Source organism: Nyctibius grandis, chromosome 3 (genome assembly GCF_013368605.1).
Source record: "Nyctibius grandis isolate bNycGra1 chromosome 3, bNycGra1.pri, whole genome shotgun sequence".
In the NCBI taxonomy this organism is placed as follows: domain Eukaryota; kingdom Metazoa; phylum Chordata; class Aves; order Nyctibiiformes; family Nyctibiidae; genus Nyctibius; species Nyctibius grandis.
Genome location: NC_090660.1, coordinates 465,104 through 484,313, shown reverse-complemented (window position 1 = coordinate 484,313; position 19,210 = coordinate 465,104). Strand labels below are relative to the sequence as shown.

At 46.7% G+C, this 19,210-nt stretch overlaps 1 protein-coding gene across 1 annotated transcript in view; it reads right to left on the bottom strand.

Moving 5' to 3' along the window:
- The window catches only part of VOPP1 (VOPP1 WW domain binding protein), a 51,647-nt gene that overhangs the window by 12,005 nt on the left and 20,432 nt on the right, over nucleotides 1-19,210 (bottom strand). The window contains exon 2 of the mRNA XM_068396875.1: nucleotides 318-376. Within this exon, the coding sequence (XP_068252976.1) occupies nucleotides 318-376 (59 nt within the window). The remainder of the gene's footprint in view (nucleotides 1-317; nucleotides 377-19,210) is intronic.

Here is a 19,210-nt window from a genome sequence, read left to right as displayed (position 1 = left end):
CACACGGCTCTACTTACGTTTCCTTTCAGTGCTCTGAAACAGGAGCTGTTTAAGACCTTGCATTTTGTTTTCAATTGAAAGGTCACCTGGATTGGGTGGCGAAAGGAGCCTGTACACTTTTATTAATAAGGAGAAAGGGAAAGAGATGGGACACGGGGAAGGGGGGAAAGGAAAGTTTATGGCATCTTCAATTTTTAAATTAGAAAAAGTCTCAGAGAAAAGTATAATTAGTTGAAAGAACAACATTCAAAGAGCCTAAAGAATCTAATCCTCCCCTGAGTGCTAGAAAAAGCAAAAGAAAAGTGATGACTACTTACATATAATATGTAGGATATAATCCTTCAAAGTACCAGCAATGCTTTTTGGCCTCTGTACACTACAAAGAAAGGAAAATACGACATTAATATTGACGTAGGACAATGTACAACTATAAACACAAGAATACAGTATTTATAAATACTGTGACTTTGAGCAATTAGAAAAGATTTCTGTTCCCGAAGATTTCACAGTCCTGACACACGCAGCGACTGGGAAGTCAGTTCCCGTGATGGCAGCGTGCCCTGCCACGTTCAGATCCCCCAGGCAGGGCTTTGCGGGGCCCCGCAGCTCCCCACAACCCACAACCCAAGTCAACAGCTTCAGTGCAGACACAGGACCCAGCTGCAGGCATTCCCTGGCAGAACGGGTGCTTTAAAAGACCGCAGAGAACTTAAGTGCCTATCGTGGTTGTAGTCACTTAAGAGACCTCCAAGGCATGTTTGATGACACCATGCGTACGCCTACACAGTGAATTCAATAATTGCAGGGAATTATTAACCTTTCTGGAAGTCTCTGGTGCGCAGAGCCAGGAGCAGAATGGAGAAGCCATCCATGCTCTCTCTTCCTCCTACGGCTGGGAGATATGTCAAGTGTTCATTAGAGCACCGGGGGCAGGAAAGTGCCTGCTGCAGCCCAGGGGATTGCTCTCTTTCGCACGCTGCCGGCGTACCCTTGTTAAAGGACGGCGACAGGCATTTCCTCAGCGTGTGTGCAGGCAACGTGGGGAGCGCACGTCGTTACGGGCGCTGCCAGAGCACAGACAGCAGCACCGAACAAAAGCAGTGCTTAAAAAGGAAAACAGATGTCACGCCCCAACTCTATGTACAATGCACAAAATGTTTCGTGCGTATCCCGCTGACACCACCAGCACAAAATGCCGTCCTCATTGCAGATGTAGCTGCGTTATCCGATCACACACAGCCAGGGTGTTGTGGGACACCCTCTGCAGAGCAGCAAGGATTGTCTTGCTGGGGTTTTAACAACAATTCCCTCTGCTGCTCACACCTGACAGCCAGTGCCTGAGAGTGCTCGGCACACCGGTGGTGCTCGGATCATCCTTCATGTTCACTTGGCAGCTCACCTTTAAATAATAGCTCGTGTAGGTTTATTAGCCTCCCCAAATCCCAGAATGCTAAATGAATCCAGTTAAGACAAAGCGGTTTTAGATGCCTGACTCTCACTCCTCATGAATAAGAAAGGCAGCAAGCTCTTTAATGAGCATCTGATGAGCTAAATCACAGACAGATTAATTACAGACCATGAAGACAAACTGCTATGGATTAAATTGTTAAGACTGGTGCAGGAGATGGGGGCGGGAGGAGGAGGAGAAGACCCTTTTGATGCCTGCGATCAGGCCTATCCACTAATAAGACAAGCTCATGCCAGTCTTGAAGATGCACAAGCTTTAGCTTCCCTTGAAAGGAGTGGAGGTTCTTCCTCAGGATAAACTCAGTGGAAGCCTTGTTCCCATCTCAAACCGATGCCATGGTTCAGGCAGTACATGCAGGAGGGCTCCACAGCTGCTGCTGGAGCCAGTGGTGTTCCAAGATCTACCTCTACATTTGCCCTACTCCCCCTTTTAACTCCCTCCTCCAAAGCTTTCAACTTCGTAACCCTTCCTTCTGCATCTTGTCATCACTTTGCTGTTTCCTCTTATTCTAAAATGAGAAATATGCCCAATGCCTCTCTGTAACACTCCACAAACATACATGCATTGTAGACCCAGCACCTCTGCTGCCGAGCCAGTGAAAAATATTTTGGCTCTTTCCCTTTGAAGGCTGCAGGTCAGCAGGGCCTGGCTGAAGTCCTGGTGTCTGCAGGCCGACCCCTGGGGAAGGCTCATTTCAGAGCCCAGCCTGGGCTGTACACCATTAAACGTTTTTCCTTCCTGCTTCTCAGCCAACACGAGTCACCGTTTACCTCAACAGCCTTAAAGCCTTCATCAGGCTCGAGCACTCTAATTGATGTTTTCCCAGCGATGTGTCTGAGCACGTGTAGCCCATGTACCCTTTACAAGTGTAAAGGAGACATTTACATTCAGCACTCATTCTGCTCACCCTCCTCTCCGTATTTTAATCCGCTTCACCAGTTCTAAAATGAGTTGGGAAGATTCCTCCTTCCCACATCTCCCAAGTTGTTAAATTTCTGTTTCAGCCTCTTAATCATCCTCTGTTTCAGCCAGCCAATATCCTCACTGCTATAATGAGACAGGCTTCAGCCTAGGAAAATTTTGCAAAGTAACAGTCGCCTCTAGCTGACAGTGAACAGATACCTGCACTCAAAATCCTTCAGTGCACTGACTTTGCTTTTATACAGGCCCTGGAACAGTAGGTACCAATCCCAATTCTGCCTTTTTTTTAATATCACCGTGCTACCAATACTGCATGGTAGTGTTTCACCTCTACTACCCAAGAATCAGGCAAACAAGCGGACCTCCAACGTGAGCAGCATGGCCAAATCCGACACACAGAGCATGTCAAACAGATCTACACACACAGGGCGAACCGCTGCGGTCTCTGCTCGGTTCAAACTCCTACCAATCTCCACGGCAATCCCATCTCCACCAGACCTCACAGAAATTCATCACTAAGAATAAGAATGTCATTGCCTCTAAGGATTGGAGCCTCATAGCACTCAGGTACCAGCAAGATGAACAGGGCGGTCAGGACATGGATTAGTCTCTCCCATCCCACACACACCCTCTGAAGCAGGCTATGATCATCTGTCTCTTGCCAAGATCCAAGTCATTCTTCTGAGTGGCAGTGGCCTCTTAGTTAAGCTAGTGGAGAGCCCTACAAGCATGAGAGGGGATGTGCACCATCAGCACCAGGCTTTCATCCTCACAGAGCTTTTGGAGGGTGATGTCCTCGGAGTTGTTTGAGACTATTAAGCCCTCAAGAAACCGCAGCTGGCAGCAACTCACTGCAGCCCACAAAACAAAGGGAAGGTTACACATATTACTGCAATACAAAAGGACCCCAGACATCAGGGCTGGTGCCCACCCTGCTAGCTCCTGTACAAAGACAGGCTGTATCTCAGAGCTTCTAACAAGCATTTGTTCATGTCTTTAAAAACCATAAACACACTTTTTTGATAGTACTGAATGGGCAAATGGCTTTATAAACTAAGCTTATGTATGGCCCTGCTGATGCTTTCAGTTTTTCTAGCAGAAGGACTCTGCATGTTTTGCTTATAAAATTCCTCCTGCTCTGTCCTTTAACAATTTGGCACAGCTATAAGATATAAATACAAGAGTACATTCATTTTTTAAATAAATGATGCAGGTCCACTAGATGCTCCGCTAGAAGCGGTTGATCTACTCCAAGTGGTACTGGGCAGGTTTCACAGCTCCCAAATTGCATTTAGCTTCTGCAGTTATTCTATTTTCTTTTATATGTGCATGAGAAATAAAAGCAAGGTTATTATTTGCATTCTTTAACTACAGAGTAAGTCATAAGTCACCTTATCAGTTCCATCAGTTTGGTGATGGAACAGATCATCCTGAGTGCCATTACACGGCACATGCAGGACAATTGGGGCATCGGGGCCAGCCAACATGGATTCATGAAAGGCAGGTCTTGAAAGAGTCATTAGCCATTGGAAGGGGCTGCCCAGGGAGGTGGTGGAGTCACCATCTCTGGAGGGGTTTAAGAAAAGACTGGACATGGCACTTAGTGCCATGGTCTAGTTGCCATGGTGGTGTCAGGGCAATGGTTGGACTCGATGATCCCAGAGGGCTCTTCCAACCTGACTGATTGTGTGATTCTGTCTAATTGGGTGTGCATATGTAATCTTTAGAGAATTAATGGTATGTCAATTAGCCAGATGCTTGAATACATTCCTTAAGATTGTGTATTTGGAAAGAGAAAAAACACAGGACTTGTTTTTTGTTTGTTTGTTTTTGAATAAATCAGCATCTGTCTCATAGCCTGTTTTCTTTGACAGACTGCAGCAATGCCAACTGCAAGCTGTCCTTTTCTGTGGCCTCTAAATTCATTCAGATTTCCTTTAAGAAAGGAAACATGCTTCCTGTCACAGACTGAAATTGCAAATGTTACCACGGATAGTAAGAACAATGAGAAAGAGAAGTTACTGAAATATCAACCTACGACTGATTTTGACCACACCATAAAATACAGAACGGTACATATGTGTGCTCATGGTGTGGGGGAACACCGAGCAGGCAGCCTGCTCACTGATGTCAGATGGCACTCTGCACATCATTGGTTATGCGTTGCAGGATTTGCAGAAATACTCTCTCTAGCAGGAGCAGCCTCCACATTGCACATCATTATCTTTCAGTCCACAGGACAATAAAAAGAAAGCAGAGCTGATCAATTAATTACTCTTTGCAATCAAGGGAGCAGCAGATTCACTCCTAGTGCTTTTATTGGAGGTTTAGAAAATAATAATAAAGTACAAACAATTACAGCCCCATCTGCAGATGGTAAATACTTTCCAATATGAGAACAGCCCAATTTTGTTACACGAATCAATGAAAAAAGCAGCCTGCTGTGGACAGGCGTGGTTGTGGAGGGCAGGGGGAGGGCAATTGCTATCTGTATGCTGATGGGACGTTCAGAGCGAGTTTGTGACACCTGCTTAAAGGCAGGTTCTGTAGGAGGCACAGGTTTGCTATCGATCACAAAGCCAATGAAACCCTATCCGTTATCAGCAGCTAAGGGTGCGGCTCTTCCTTTTTAACCAAAAAGCCACACGCTACATGCAATTCCCATTACGTATCACAATTCCAAGAATCCAAATAGGTGGATTCAGAAAGAAACAAGCAGGTATTTAACAGAGTGACCTGCCATACTGATACGACAGAAATGGCTCCTAGTGTTCGGGGATGACCCACTGAGTGGCTGTTACCCCCCCTTCAGCTGGGTATGTGCTATACATTAGTAGGGTGCAAGTTGATCCAGATGTCATTATTGTGGCTACAGCCTCTGAGGTCCTGATGGGATTAATCCACAGATGAACAGGAAGAAAGAGTTAAAAGCATCTAAGACACGGAACAAGACCTCATCATTTCTGAGCATCACACAATCCTACTCCAACATACACGCAGAGCTCCATCTTCCACGCAGCCAGATCAAACCAGTAATTGAGGAAAGAGGAAGGACACCACCTTTCTGACCATATGGCTCCACAGCATCTGAGAAAGAACTGGCCATGCTTGCTGCCTCTGGTACAGAAGGCCTCTTGCAAAACTCACCCGCACAGATCCTTCCCAGTTTTACTGGTCACTGCACCTGGCAAGTACTCGATGGAGCCCAAAAGGATGGGACAGTCTACACTGCAACGCTAGACTAAATAATCAGTTCCAGAAGGCACATTATTGGCTAGGAATCACAATGTTTTACAGGATCTGGCCTTTAAAACTGCATCAGTTTTCACAACTATCCATTTCAGTGCCTAGACAAGAGCCGAAAGCATTCTGAGATACAAGCTGCTCATTAGATATTGTGCACTGAAAGGCTTCTGCATGCTGCAAGCTTGAACGACTGGATTTGCAGAGACAAGAATATGAGCACACTGCTCTTACACAGCCAAGAAAAGGGCAAAATATCATCCATTAGAGTTAAGAGACAACATATACTGAAACTGAAAAGTGCAGCCTAAGGGTGAAAACAATTTACTACAGAAAATACATTTTGCTTTAGCCTTGACTGAATCCAGCAAAATTCATCACTACTTCTCTGGTGATGCTAACAGCTGAGGGTAAAAGCAGCCCATCTCCAAACTGTTCTAAGAAGCCATGTTACCAGTGATTTCAACAAATACTCTTGTGACAAAAGACAGAAGAAACTCTTACTAAAAACCAGGATTAAGTTAAGGTATTTTTATTTACTAAGGTAGTGAGGAAACAGTAGAAAACTCTACATAATAGGATGCTGATCCTTTACCAAGCTTTCCCTCCCATGTAACAGTAAACAGAACAAATACTATTCCAGATACACAGTTGTTCCATCAAGACCAAGATTACAAAGTCATATAACTCATAGTATAAAGAATGATTTTCATACATTTGAGGATTTTTTTCTGGCCAGTCTTTCTGGCTGTTCTCTAAGAAAAAAGGGAGCATTTCCCATATAGGATTCTTAAAAGAAGCAACTTTTCCAACTTGAACTAATAAGTCTGTGTTTCGCAACAGTAACAAATTTCAGCACAAGCAGCTAATTCCTATTAGTTCTTCTGGTGCTCAGAGCACGTGCGTTAATCATATTTTTATTTAGAATTAATGTGGGTTTAGCATTAGATAGCCTCCCATCACAAAGCATTACTTTACATTTAGATCTATTAACCTTTCCCACAAAAGAAATATAAATATCCCTTCCATGCAATTTCATTTCAGGAGCCTGACTGGGGTTTTTTTGTTTGGTTTTTTTTTCTGTTTGTTTTTTTTTGTTTGTTTGTGGTTTTTTGGTCATTATGCAGCAAATTGCAACTGCACTTCAGACCTAGAATGATACAATTTCAATTGAATATAATCCTCTCACCAGTCTCCTGGGTGGGGGGAAGGAAGAAAAAAAGGAAAAGCAAGAGACCCTCATTTTTCAGAGCCCACACGAAGCAAGATGCGGGGTTGGGCGTCCCACCCTCGGGGCGCCCTCAGCACCCTGGACAGAGCCTCCAGCACCGCGGACAGCACCGAGCTACCCCCTTGTCTTTCCCTACGCACGCCACGTTGTAAAGCAGTTTGGTGTAACAAATTGCCTGTATAAAGCTCACCCACATCTATCACCTCACTCAGTTCTTGTCTGCATGCAGCAGTCACACCTACTAAATAGCTTGTGGCATATGTGAGCGCTAATATGAGATATTAATAACAGCAATTGTCTGCCTTGGATGGAACAACCATATTCAATCTTCAAAATGTTTGGGAAACCATAGTTATGATGATAGTTATTGTTATGTGAAACATCCAACTTGGATCTATGTCAGAATGTCAAGCCAGATGCGTATGAAAGTACCAAAAGATCCTCAGCACCAGAGAAGGTTAAGACTTGCTTTACATTCTTATTTCTACACCCATGAACTCAGCAACATTTGTACAAACATAAAAGCATAAAAGCTGCAGCAGATCTATTAGGCATGCCACATATTGAAAGCATTTTCACCCAAGAAAAGCAAAGAAGATCCCACATATCACTGGAGTCTCTGCAGCTTCAAGGGGGCAGCAGTAGCCTTTTTTGTTCCAACTGGAAAGAAACAGATGTAACATGTTCCCAACTCCGCTAGAAGCGGTTGATCTACTCCAAGTGGTACTGGGCAGGTTTCACAGCTCCCAAATTGCATTTAGCTTCTGCAGTTATTCTATTTTCTTTTATATGTGCATGAGAAATAAAAGCAAGGTTATTATTTGCATTCTTTAACTACAGAGTAAGTCATGAGTCACCTTATAAAACAATCCCTAAAGCAGGGTCCGTGGGGGGAAGGGATCACTTGTCAGGAACCAAAAGGAAGACCATGCCAAGAGCGAGGATATTCACTATTTCCACTCACAGTCTCTTTAGAAACGAAACAAAACAAATACCAGTTTTTACAGATAAAAGGATTTGGTGATAGAATGATTTTACTTTTAAGCCTCTAATGAATGTAGGTAACACTTTCAGTCACCATCAAGACACAGATATCAAACTTGCTTTCCTTTGACCAAGGACCAGAAGCTTGTTCATCTCCAGCCCTAACCCTAGGTAGGCACTTACTCTTCGCAGGAAATGATACTGTCTAGAGTACTATTAAGAGCAAAGTCTAGATTTGGGTTTCCCCCATTTTTATCTAAAACCAGTTCATGCTGAACCAGGAAATTTGCCCGTTTCCTACGTACATTTCTTTCTTTCGCTTTACCATCCCAAGAATGAAAATGGCCTTTAAATTACCCAGTACTTGAATTCTCAGGGGCCATCTTTCATCTCCCATAACAACAAAACCAGAGCAAAGAAAGACAGGTTCAGAACACAATTTTCTCAGTCATTTGCAGCGCAGACAAGATTGAGGCAGTAACAGCATTGTGCTACCGATGCCACTTCGTTAAGCTATGACAGCTCATCAGAGGCTGCAGGAGGATAGATTTCTTTGATGGTCACCAGGACTCAGGGCAGCTGCTTTGGGAGCTCCTGTGCTTTGTTCTGTTGATGTTATGCATCCCCGACGTGCTCGTCTGTTCCACAGAGAGCGAGTGAGAGAGCTGAGAGGATGGAGCGCAGCTGCATAATCACAGCAACTCCTGCTCCCCTCGCTACTACCCTTATTTTTCATTCTTGACATTTAATCCAGTGATGCACATCTTCCTCAGATCCTTCTTGTGAGGAGTCCTTGGAAAACAAAACATTTCTTTATTCAGCTAAGACTTTTCCCTTTTAAATTTTCTGATATATTTATTCCAAAACTGCAAATACTGGATCAAAATCCTTTGTGCTCTGAAGTCCTGAAAACGTATTTAACACCAAAGGCAGTGATTCCTCAGTCTCAAGAAACAAGATGCAGAGCCCATGACCAATCACACACCCTGTGCAGGGAACAAAAGAAATCGGTCATCACGAAATACCATCTAAGTGCTGTTCCTCTGTAAGGTATGCAAGGCCAAGGCAAGTTCTCACCTTCAAGAGCTTATTCTAGAAACCCATCATCATGTTTACTGCTACATTGTTGTTAGGAGCATCTGTTCATTTTAAATCAGATTACACACATCATGTGTGTATTAAATAAGTGAGCATCTGACTACAGTGGAGATTAAAGAGGTTACCTTGGAAACATTCTGATATTTGAAAACCAGTTTCTAAAAAAACCCCAGCAAGTCAGAATGCAGATACTTCTCTGAGAAGTATTTACTTCAACACTCCGCTGGGGGAAGCTTTGTTCTTGGTCAACTCCCACCTGCTTGACAGTGAATTGTAAGCCCCACTGTCAGATGCTTCCCTACCAATACTTTCATTAACAGCCATCATTACTGGTGTCGTTCACAAGGTGTCTCAATCTCTCAAGGGAAAAGCACAGATGTATAATTTATGGTACAGGTCAATTAGTGACCAAGCTGGGACTGAAGAACGGTTCTAAATGAAACTTTAGTTCATTTGGTCCAGCTACATTACACTAACTACCTTGAAGTAAACACTGAAACTCACATAGTAACACAGCAAAGGTGATCGTGGTCTGGTCTGCAAGGCTAGCTTACTGAACGGGGGTGTGTTAGTGTGAATATCAGAATGCTGAAATATGATAATTTCCACGTTGCAGTCCAGAAAACTGTTTGCTTTGGGACTCAGTTCCTGGAACACTGAAAGGAGCTCACACGTTTGGGTTCATCCAGGCTAATAATCAGGTTTTTCTATGCTTGTACACAGTCTATTAAAGTTCCTACTGATTGGCAGCAAACACATCGTTCTCAGGCCAAAACCCTCCTCAAACAAAGAAACAGCAGAGGAGTTTGAGTGTAATTTGTATTTGTTTAACAAGTCAATTCAAGCTTTCAGGGAGATGCTCTGCTGTGGCTTCTGGGCAGACACTCACCAGGCAGACTGAAACATCAATGCCTTTTAAATTAACCTAAGAACCTAAACTGACTTCTACTCTGACAGTCCAACGTACTGCCATAGTGACAGCATACGATTATTACATTCCAATAAAACAAATTCAGCGAAAGGTAGCAGCGAAAAGCGGCGGCAGCAGCGAAAGCGGCGGCAGCGACTTAAGGTTAGTGCGGGGGCGAGGGCGACATCGGGCTTAACCGGGCGGTTTTTCGTGCTCTGGGCCCCCCCTGAGCCCCCCGCGAGCATCAGCCCCGAGCTGCTTCCCTCTGACCCCGGACCCGGACCCGGAGGTTCCCGGCAACGAATCAGGAGAGGAGGGGGCGTAGCCGGAGGCACCGCGGGCGATTTAAACGCGGTGAAACCAGAACAAACAGCTGACAGCGGCGGCAGCAGCGAAAAGCGGCGGCAGCAGCGAAAGCGGCGGCAGCGACTTAAGGTTAGTGCGAGGGCGACATCGGGCTTAACCGGGCGGTTTTTCGTGCTCTGGGCCCCCCCTGAGCCCCCCGCGAGCATCAGCCCCGAGCTGCTTCCCTCTGACCCCGGACCCGGACCCGGAGGTTCCCGGCAACGAATCAGGAGAGGAGGGGGCGTAGCCGGAGGCACCGCGGGCGATTTAAACGTTCCACCCCCTGTTATCGTTAATAAAGAGCGCCCTGGAGGGCAGGGACTAGTCCCTGGCTAGAAGGGAGAGAGAGACTCAGCAGTGCCTGTGTGAGTCAGCAGTGACTGGGTGTGTCCCAGGGCAGGAGAGGCTCCTCCAGGGCAGGAGAGGCTGCAGTCGTTTGCAGCTCGTTGGGGAGGGCGCTGACTCCCTCCCAGTGCACAAGGCGAGGAAGGTGCCAAGGAGCTGTGAACCAGGGGTGGCACCAACAGGTATTTCCCAGCTCAGTGGAAGAACAATGGTCTCCACCCGGTGGAAGAAGACCAAAATGGATGTGGGAACCCAGACAGAGCTCCCACGGAAGGAGGCGATGGTGCAGGTCGCAGGCTGCAGGGAATGCTACAGCGTCTCTGTGGTGTCAGGGGGCTGTGTGCGCTGTGAGCAGGTAGATGATCTGCTTGGCCGAGCGGCACAGCTGCAAAGCCAGGTTGAAAGGCTTCAAGCCGAAGTAGAAAGGCTTAGGAGCATTCGGGAGGCTGAAATGGAGATAGACTGGTGGAGCCAGGCTCTGCCCTCCCTGCAACAAAAATGGGAGCACCTGCCGGAGAGCTCCCAGGATCGAGGGACCCCTGTACTCTGCCCCTCTCAGGTGGAAAATGATAACCTAGAGGAGAGGAGTGAGTGGAGGCAAGTCTATGGCTGTGGCAAAAGGCGAGTGCCCTCCTTGCCTACCTTGCCTCCACAGGTGCCTCTGAGCAATAGATATGAAGCCCTAGTGGAATACAGCCCGTCCAATGGGGATGTGGTGGAGAGGCAACCTATATCAGAGGTCCCACCACAGTCAGAAAAACCTGACGGGCGTATAGCTACCTCCTCCACAAGGAAGAAGAGAAGAGTTTTAGTGGTTGGAGACTCCTTTCTAAAGGGATCTGAGGGCCCAATATGCAGAGCTGACCCCCATCACAGGGAGGTCTGCAGCCTGCCTGGAGCCCGAATCAGGGATATCACCAGGCAACTCCCCAACCTGGTGAAGGCCACAGACTACTACCCCCTGCTGATCTTCCAGACAGGTGGGGAAGAAGCTGCATCCCGTAGTCTGAGGGGGATGAAGAAAGACTACAAGGCCCTAGGACGGTTGGTGAAAGAGTCTGGGGCGCAAGTTGTTTTCTCCTCCCTCCTTCCATTTTCAGGTGATGATGTGGGATGGAACAGTAGGATTCTCGCTATTAACGCCTGGCTACGAGACTGGTGCTACAGGCAGGGCTTTGGGTTCTTTGATAATAGCTGGTTTTATAAGGCAACAGGCGTGACAGTGGTACATGGGAAAGGTTTATGTCGTAGGGGCAAAAGGGTTCTGGGACAGGAATTAGCAGGGCTCATTCGGAGAGCTTTAAACTAGATTCGAAGGGGGATGGGGTGGTAGCTGGGCTTGCACCACTGGGGCAATGCTCTAGTGTTGAGGTAGACCAGGAGGCCCCCCATCCCCCTGGGGTGAAGTCAGGGGGTGAATCTGGGATGAAACCGCTGTGCCCAGCTCGCTCCCTGAAATGCCTGTACACCAATGCACGCAGCATGGGGAATAAGCAGGAGGAGTTAGAAATCCGTGTTCGGTCGGGGGGCTATGATCTAGTGGCAATTACAGAGACATGGTGGGACGCCTCGCATGACTGGAATGTGGTCATGGATGGCTATGTCCTGTTCAGGAAAGACAGGCCGCTAAGGAGAGGTGGTGGAGTTGCTCTTTATGTGAGTGAGCAGCTAGAATGTATTGAGTTCTGTCCAGAGGCGGATCAGGAGCGAGTTGAGAGTTTGTGGGTGCGAATTAAGGGGCAGGCTGGCAGGGATGATACTGTTGTGGGTGTCTATTACAGGCCACCGGATCAGGATGAGGAGGGTGATGAGGCCTTCTACAGGCAGCTGAGAGCAGTCTCGCAATTACAGGGCCTGGTTGTTGTGGGGGATTTCAACTACCCTGATATTTGCTGGGAGGCCTACTCAGCCAGCCATCCCCAGTCCAGGAGGTTCCTCCAGTGCATTGATGATAACTTTCTGATGCAAATGGTGGATGAGCCAACTAGGAGAGGAGCGCTGCTGGATCTTATCCTCACTAACAAGGAGGGTCTGGTTGAAGAGGTGAAGGTTGAGGGCAGCCTTGGTTGTAGCGACCATGAGATGGTAGAGTTCAGGATCTCATGTGGCAGGAACAGAATAGCTAGCAGAATCACAACCCTGAACTTCAGGAGGGCCAACTTTGGCCTTTTCAAGCAATTGCTAGGGGAAATCCCATGGGACAGGATACTAGAAGGTAAGGGGGCCCAAGATAGTTGGTTAGCGTTCAAGGACTGCTTCTTCCGAGCTCAAGATCAGAGCATCCCAGCAGGTAGGAAGTCAAGGAAGGGGACCAAGAGACCTGCATGGTTGAACAGGGAACTGCTGGGCAAACTCAAGTGGAAGAAGAAGGTGTACAGATCGTGGAAGGAGGGGCTGGCCACTTGGGAGGAATATAAGTCTGTTGTCAGAGGATGTAGGGAGGCAACTAGGAAAGCTAAGGCCTCCTTGGAATTAAACCTGGCAAGAGAGGTCAAGGACAACAGAAAGGGCTTCTTCAAATACATTGCAGCTAAAACCCACACTAGAGGCAATGTAGGCCCACTGATGAATGAGGTGGGGGTCCTGGAGACAGAGGATAAAAAGAAGGCGGAGTTACTGAATGCCTTCTTTGCCTCTGTCTATACTGTTGGAGGCTGTCCTGAGGAGCCCTGGACCCCTGCGGCCTCAGAAGAAGTCAGGATAGAGGAGGAATCTGTCTTGGTAGATGAGGGCTGGGTCAGGGACCAATTAAGCAACCTGGACATCCATAAATCCATGGGCCCTGATGGGATGCACCCACGAGTGCTGAGGGAGCTGGCGGAAGTCATTGCTAGGCCACTCTCCATCATCTTTGCTAAGTCGTGGGCAACGGGAGAGGTGCCTGAGGACTGGAGGAAAGCGAATGTCACTCCAGTCTTCAAAAAGGGCAGGAAGGAGGACCCGGGTAACTATAGACCGGTCAGCCTCACCTCCATCCCCGGAAAGGTGATGGAGCAACTTGTCCTTGGTGCTGTCTCTAGGCACATCAAGGATAGGGGGATCATTAGGGGCACTCAGCATGGCTTCACCAAGGGGAAGTCTTGCTCAACCAACTTGATAGCCTTTTATGAGGATGTTACCCGGTGGATAGATGATGGTAAAGCTGTGGATGTGGTCTATCTCGATTTCAGTAAAGCGTTTGACACGGTCTCCCACAGCATCCTCGCAGCTAAACTGGGGAAGTGTGGTCTGGATGATCGGGTAGTGAGGTGGATTGTAAACTGGCTGAAGGAAAGAAGCCAGAGAGTAGTGGTCAGCGGGACAGAGTCCAGTTGGAGGTCTGTGTCTAGCGGAGTTCCGCAAGGGTCGGTTCTGGGACCAGTTCTATTCAATATATTCATTAATGACTTGGATGAGGGATTAGAGTGTGCTGTCAGCAAGTTCGCTGATGACACAAAACTGGGAGGAGTGGCTGAGATGCCGGAAGGCTGCGCAGCCATTCAGAGAGACCTGGACAGGCTGGAGAGTTGGGCGGGGAGAAATTTAATGAAATATAACAAGGGCAAGTGTAGAGTCCTGCATCTGGGCAAGAACAACCCCATGTACCAGTACAAGTTGGGGACAGAGCTGTTGGAGACCAGCGTAGGAGAAAGGGACCTGGGGGTCCTAGTGGACAACAGGATGACTATGAGCCAGCAGTGTGCCCTTGTGGCCAAGAAGGCCAATGGCATCCTGGGGTGTATTAGAAGGGGTGTGGTCAGCAGGTCAAGAGAGGTTCTCCTCCCCCTCTACTCTGCCCTGGTGAGGCCGTATCTGGAGTATTGTGTCCAGTTCTGGGCCCCTCAGTTCAAGAAGGACAGGGAACTGCTAGAGAGAGTCCAGCGCAGAGCCACGAAGATGATTAAGGGAGTGGAACATCTCCCTTATGAGGAGAGGCTGAGGGAGCTGGGTCTCTTTAGCTTAGAGAAGAGGAGACTGAGGGGTGACCTCATTAATGTTTATAAATATGTAAAGGGCAAGTGTCAAGAGGATGGAGCCAGGCTCTTCTCAGTGACATCCCTTGACAGGACAAGGGGCAATGGGTGCAAGCTGGAGCACAGGAGGTTCCACTTAAATTTGAGGAAAAACTTCTTTACTGTAAGGGTGACTGAACACTGGAACAGGCTGCCCAGAGAGGTTGTGGAGTCTCCTTCTCTGGAGACATTCAAAACCCGCCTGGACACGTTCCTGTGTGATATGGTCTAGGCAATCCTGCTCCGGCAGGGGGATTGGACTAGATGATCTTTCGAGGTCCCTTCCAATCCCTAACATTCTGTGATTCTGTGATTCTGTGATTCTGTGAAATCCAACAGCTACACTTCACAACTGCTTATTTGAGCAGAAAGAAATACTAAGCATTTCTCCTTGGAGTATTTCCCATGAAAGGACTAGAAAAGCAAATAAATAGTCAACTCTTTCTGGCAAGCAACAATGCCTACTAACAGCAAAGCATTTTTCCACATGAAGTAACTTCCTACATAAAACCATAACATTTGCTTTTCTTCTGTTAGGAGCCTGAATGTACCCAAACAATAATCTCCAACGTCCCAGTTTGTCAAATTTCAACACAATCCACTACGAGTGGTAACAAATCTCTTAATTTAAACCAAACGCACACCAGCATTTGGCATTTTTCTAAAAGGATCATTTCCTCAGTTGAAGTGATCACCTGACTTTTTCCACACTTAAAATAGCTTCCTGGAAGGAGGGGGAGAAAAAGAAAAAAAGCATCTACTGCAGGTTCCAAAGGTGACTGTCTAGACAGAGATACTGGATACACACAACCAAATTGAAATAATCTCTTAGTACAAGAGCCACGTCTTGGTTCACACTGCTTTTCACCCTTCCAACCACCCACTTCACAACTTGATGAAAGACATGCTGGATGTGGCTACCTTTTTCCATGCCTCCTCTCTTGTTTAATCAGTGCATGCTCCTTGCCCAAACATCTGTCCATGCACGTGGATTTTCTTGGGACACCATGAAGCTTTCAGCTTTCTCTACTAACAGTTACAATGCAAGTCTCCTAGCCATCATTATTGGACCTCTAGTTAACACTCTTGTGGTCTGCAGCTCATCTGATGTTATGTTCTCCTTTATTCCTGCTTGCAAACGATAGATCATATTCATGTGTGGGGAAGTTACTTGACAAGACACAAAGAAAAGTCAAGATGCAGCAATGAACTCCTCTCTTCCCTTTGACACAGACTACACAGACATCACAAATCTCTTCACTAAGGTTATTTCCTCACAAAGAATATCTGAGGTTACCTCAGGGACGTTCTGAACTGAGAACTGCAAGAGTGAGATGAGGTATAAATGAAACATTCGGTCTCCATTAGCATGTGGTCTACACTCCAAAAAAGCTCAAGATCCCTGCCTGGAGGTATTGCTATGGAGGGATAATAGAATGAGATATGGCCATAAATGTTTAATTTATAAACCTAGCAGCTAGAGAATTATTCAACTAGACTGAAAGTGCTGAGGATTTTAATAGTGCCTGCCCACATGAACAGATGGAAATAGCGCCAGCAGCTCAGAAATGAGCACAGACGCACTCGCGTATTTGGTCAGCGTTGACAACGTTGCACAAATCGAACTTTCAGAGAAAATTCAATCCCTGTGCAAGCAGTGGGTAACTCCAGAGGTATCAAGGGCATTGCTTCTGCTTCCACGGGACAGGCTTGGCTTGCTGCCCCTCTCCTGACAGGTCTGCCAGATGCTCTTCTAAGTGCTACAGTGTCCATCCCAGAGGAGAAACAGCACCACAGAACAGAGGCACTACAGCAGCGTCACAGTTCCTACATTTTCCAGGGCAGTTCTGTTCAGGCAAAGGACCCTTTAGACTGTAACCACAAATGTCAACTCAGGGATGGGAGAAAGAAGTGGAATAGGAGTAGTTAGGGTAGAGAAGCAAGGGAACTATGTGTCAAAGAACTCTCAAAGATTAAAAGTGGAATAAAATTTGGGCCTAATTCTTCTTTCACCAGGGTGTATGCCAGCTGGAGTTAGCAGGTAGGAAGCAAAGCATCAAACCAGAATCATGCTGGTGCCATCTTCCGTGACCCCACAACTGTAGATTTCAGGATGTGGATTACCCAGAAGGATGTCAGACTTCAGTCAGGTCACCTCCCCTCCTCCCTTCTGCTCCACAGGAACAAAGCCACCAGGCAGCAGAAGAGGCTAACTGGAGCAAGCAGCACAAACTCGAAGCCATGGTCAAGGCTTCTTCCCAGCACTTTTCCAAACGGGCTTCAGAGGTCAGAAACTAACAGGGTGGCAGCCACAGAAATCACAGAGGCAGACTCTGAACGACAGGCTACCATACAGGAATGACAGCATCTTGCAAGGGGTGTTGGTGAGGGACAACTCCACTGCCTTTGTCTTTTGTACACTGCAGACAGATGGCTGGTGCTGGTGCTCCTCTCCTCCATGCACAGCAGCACCTCCCATTTTTCACCTTCAATCGAATCTCAGACCAGGAGCCCTTTCTGACACAGAAGCATGACACCACGAATTAGCTCCAGCTCCTGACACCAGCCCAGGGAGGAAATCTTATCTTCCTACAGTGCAAGGGAAAAAAAAAAAACAAAAACTCCTTTGTTTTGTAGAGTGCCTCTAGTTTGGGAAAGGAAAAGCCTGGCACCTCACCGTTGAGAGGCTGCTTGCCCTTGGCTCACGCTTGCCATGATACTGTTCTTTTTCAATGAAAAGATGAACTTTTAACAGTTTAAATGCAGCAATGCCAACTCATGTCAAGAAAGCTATGTTTCTCTATAGCAGCAGAAATCTTTATCCCAGTTTACAGACTCCCAAATCAGACATAAGACATCAAATAAAGCCTCAGTCCTTCAAATATGTGAACAGGACTCCATATATGAAGAGGACCCTGTGTTACTGTTCTTGGTAGTGAAGTTCAGCACATGCACAAGCGTTAGGGGGGAACAGGGTCAGCTTTGCCCTTAAAGTTTTAGGTTACTGAGTAAGAACAGCAAACCACCTCCCTTATTTGTTTCCACTCAAATCCAGGAATATCCCAACACATTTTCAACATTCTCAAAGGAATAGCTGTGAGTTCCCACAGTGGTATGCATTTTTCTAAGATGATGCCCAGCCTAAGGAATGGATGTCTTGCCATGAGTTGGGTCACATAAAAAGACAAAAGAATTGGACCACCTCTCTCCTCAGCTAAAGGAAAAAAACCTTCTTGCTAAATTTCTTGCTAAATTGCTTTTCAAATATACAAACAACGCACTTATGTCTGGTTCCTACAGTTGCTCCATGGCAAGGCTTCTAAGGAGCATCTTATACTTTCAGAAAGGGTAATGCTTCAGGACGAGCTTCCTCTCGTTCATTCCTGCATTCACCAAGTGTTTAGTCAGAACACTAAAGGATACAGATAAAGCAAAAACCTCTTTTCTTCCCCTTCCAGCTGCTGTTTCTCACTACCTTCCAAACTTCAAGACAACATCCTAAGTCCTTGTGAGGGATATTAATTCCAGGTGCTCCAAAAAGCACCACCAACTAACACTGTGATATCCATTCTCCCCCAGCATCATCTCTTCATCTCCCCTCTGCACCCACAGAGCTGCCTGGCACCGCGGGGCAAAGAGCGGAGCAGGAGCCTGAACCCCTTTGGTACCAGGACAAGATGTCAATTCACAGATCCACACTGACTTTGCGTTTTAAAGCGTGGGCTTTGCCTGATGCATGACCATGCGACTTCTGAGAAGAAATCCAAGTCACTGGACTATTAAAGGACACTTAAGAAATCCTGGTTTACAATCATTCTCTTAAGTTTCGTTAGCTTGATTGTAGGGCCTCATCCAAAACTGCTGTGGGTTGAGGCTTATGTCTCTGGCTAGGAGCATAAAATGGAAATAAAAGAGAAAATTGCTTTGCTGCCACCAATCTTAACGAAAAGTTGAGACACATGCTACTGGCAGTAGGACCTTTAAAGGAGAGGGCTGACTGGAAGGTGCCCGTTACCTCACCACGTGCCGAGGTGCCACCAAAACCCCCAGAAAGTCACACCAGCAACCAGACGTAGGGCCCACCTAACACTGGATAAACTGCTAGGCTGCCCTCAGTACCATTTGGATGCTTTTCTTCCACGGGGCCTTTTTTTAATTAAAAACAAAAAGTCAGCCTCTGGGGGGATCTATTTTCCTTTCCTCTTCTGACTTCAGCGCAAACACACCAGAAAAATTATAGCCACAGTACAAATAAAAATAGCTGAAGAACTTGCAGCTGTTGTTAATTTCCCCAGTATTCAGCGTTGCCCATTTAACGATGGAACAATATGCTCCAGTTTCAGCCCTGGCACGAGGCCATCTGAGCGGGAGGCAGAGATTTCAGCCCGTGCGAATGCCAAAGGCAAGGCAACGACTACAGCACGCAGCGTAAGGGCAGGAGGGCACCGTGATGGAGACCACTGGATGCCCACACTAAACATTTCCTCCTGCTTTTTTCTTTCTCATTTAAAATTATTAGTCGACTCACCAGCTGACTAGATCAGGCTGACTAATGTGTAGCAGGAAAAAAAAATGCTTAATAAAAATTCATGAAGTGGAAAACATTTTTACAGCTGAAGAGCTGATTTTTCTTTCTATTTTAAGTATCAAGTGTTCCTGGTGTGAAATGCATT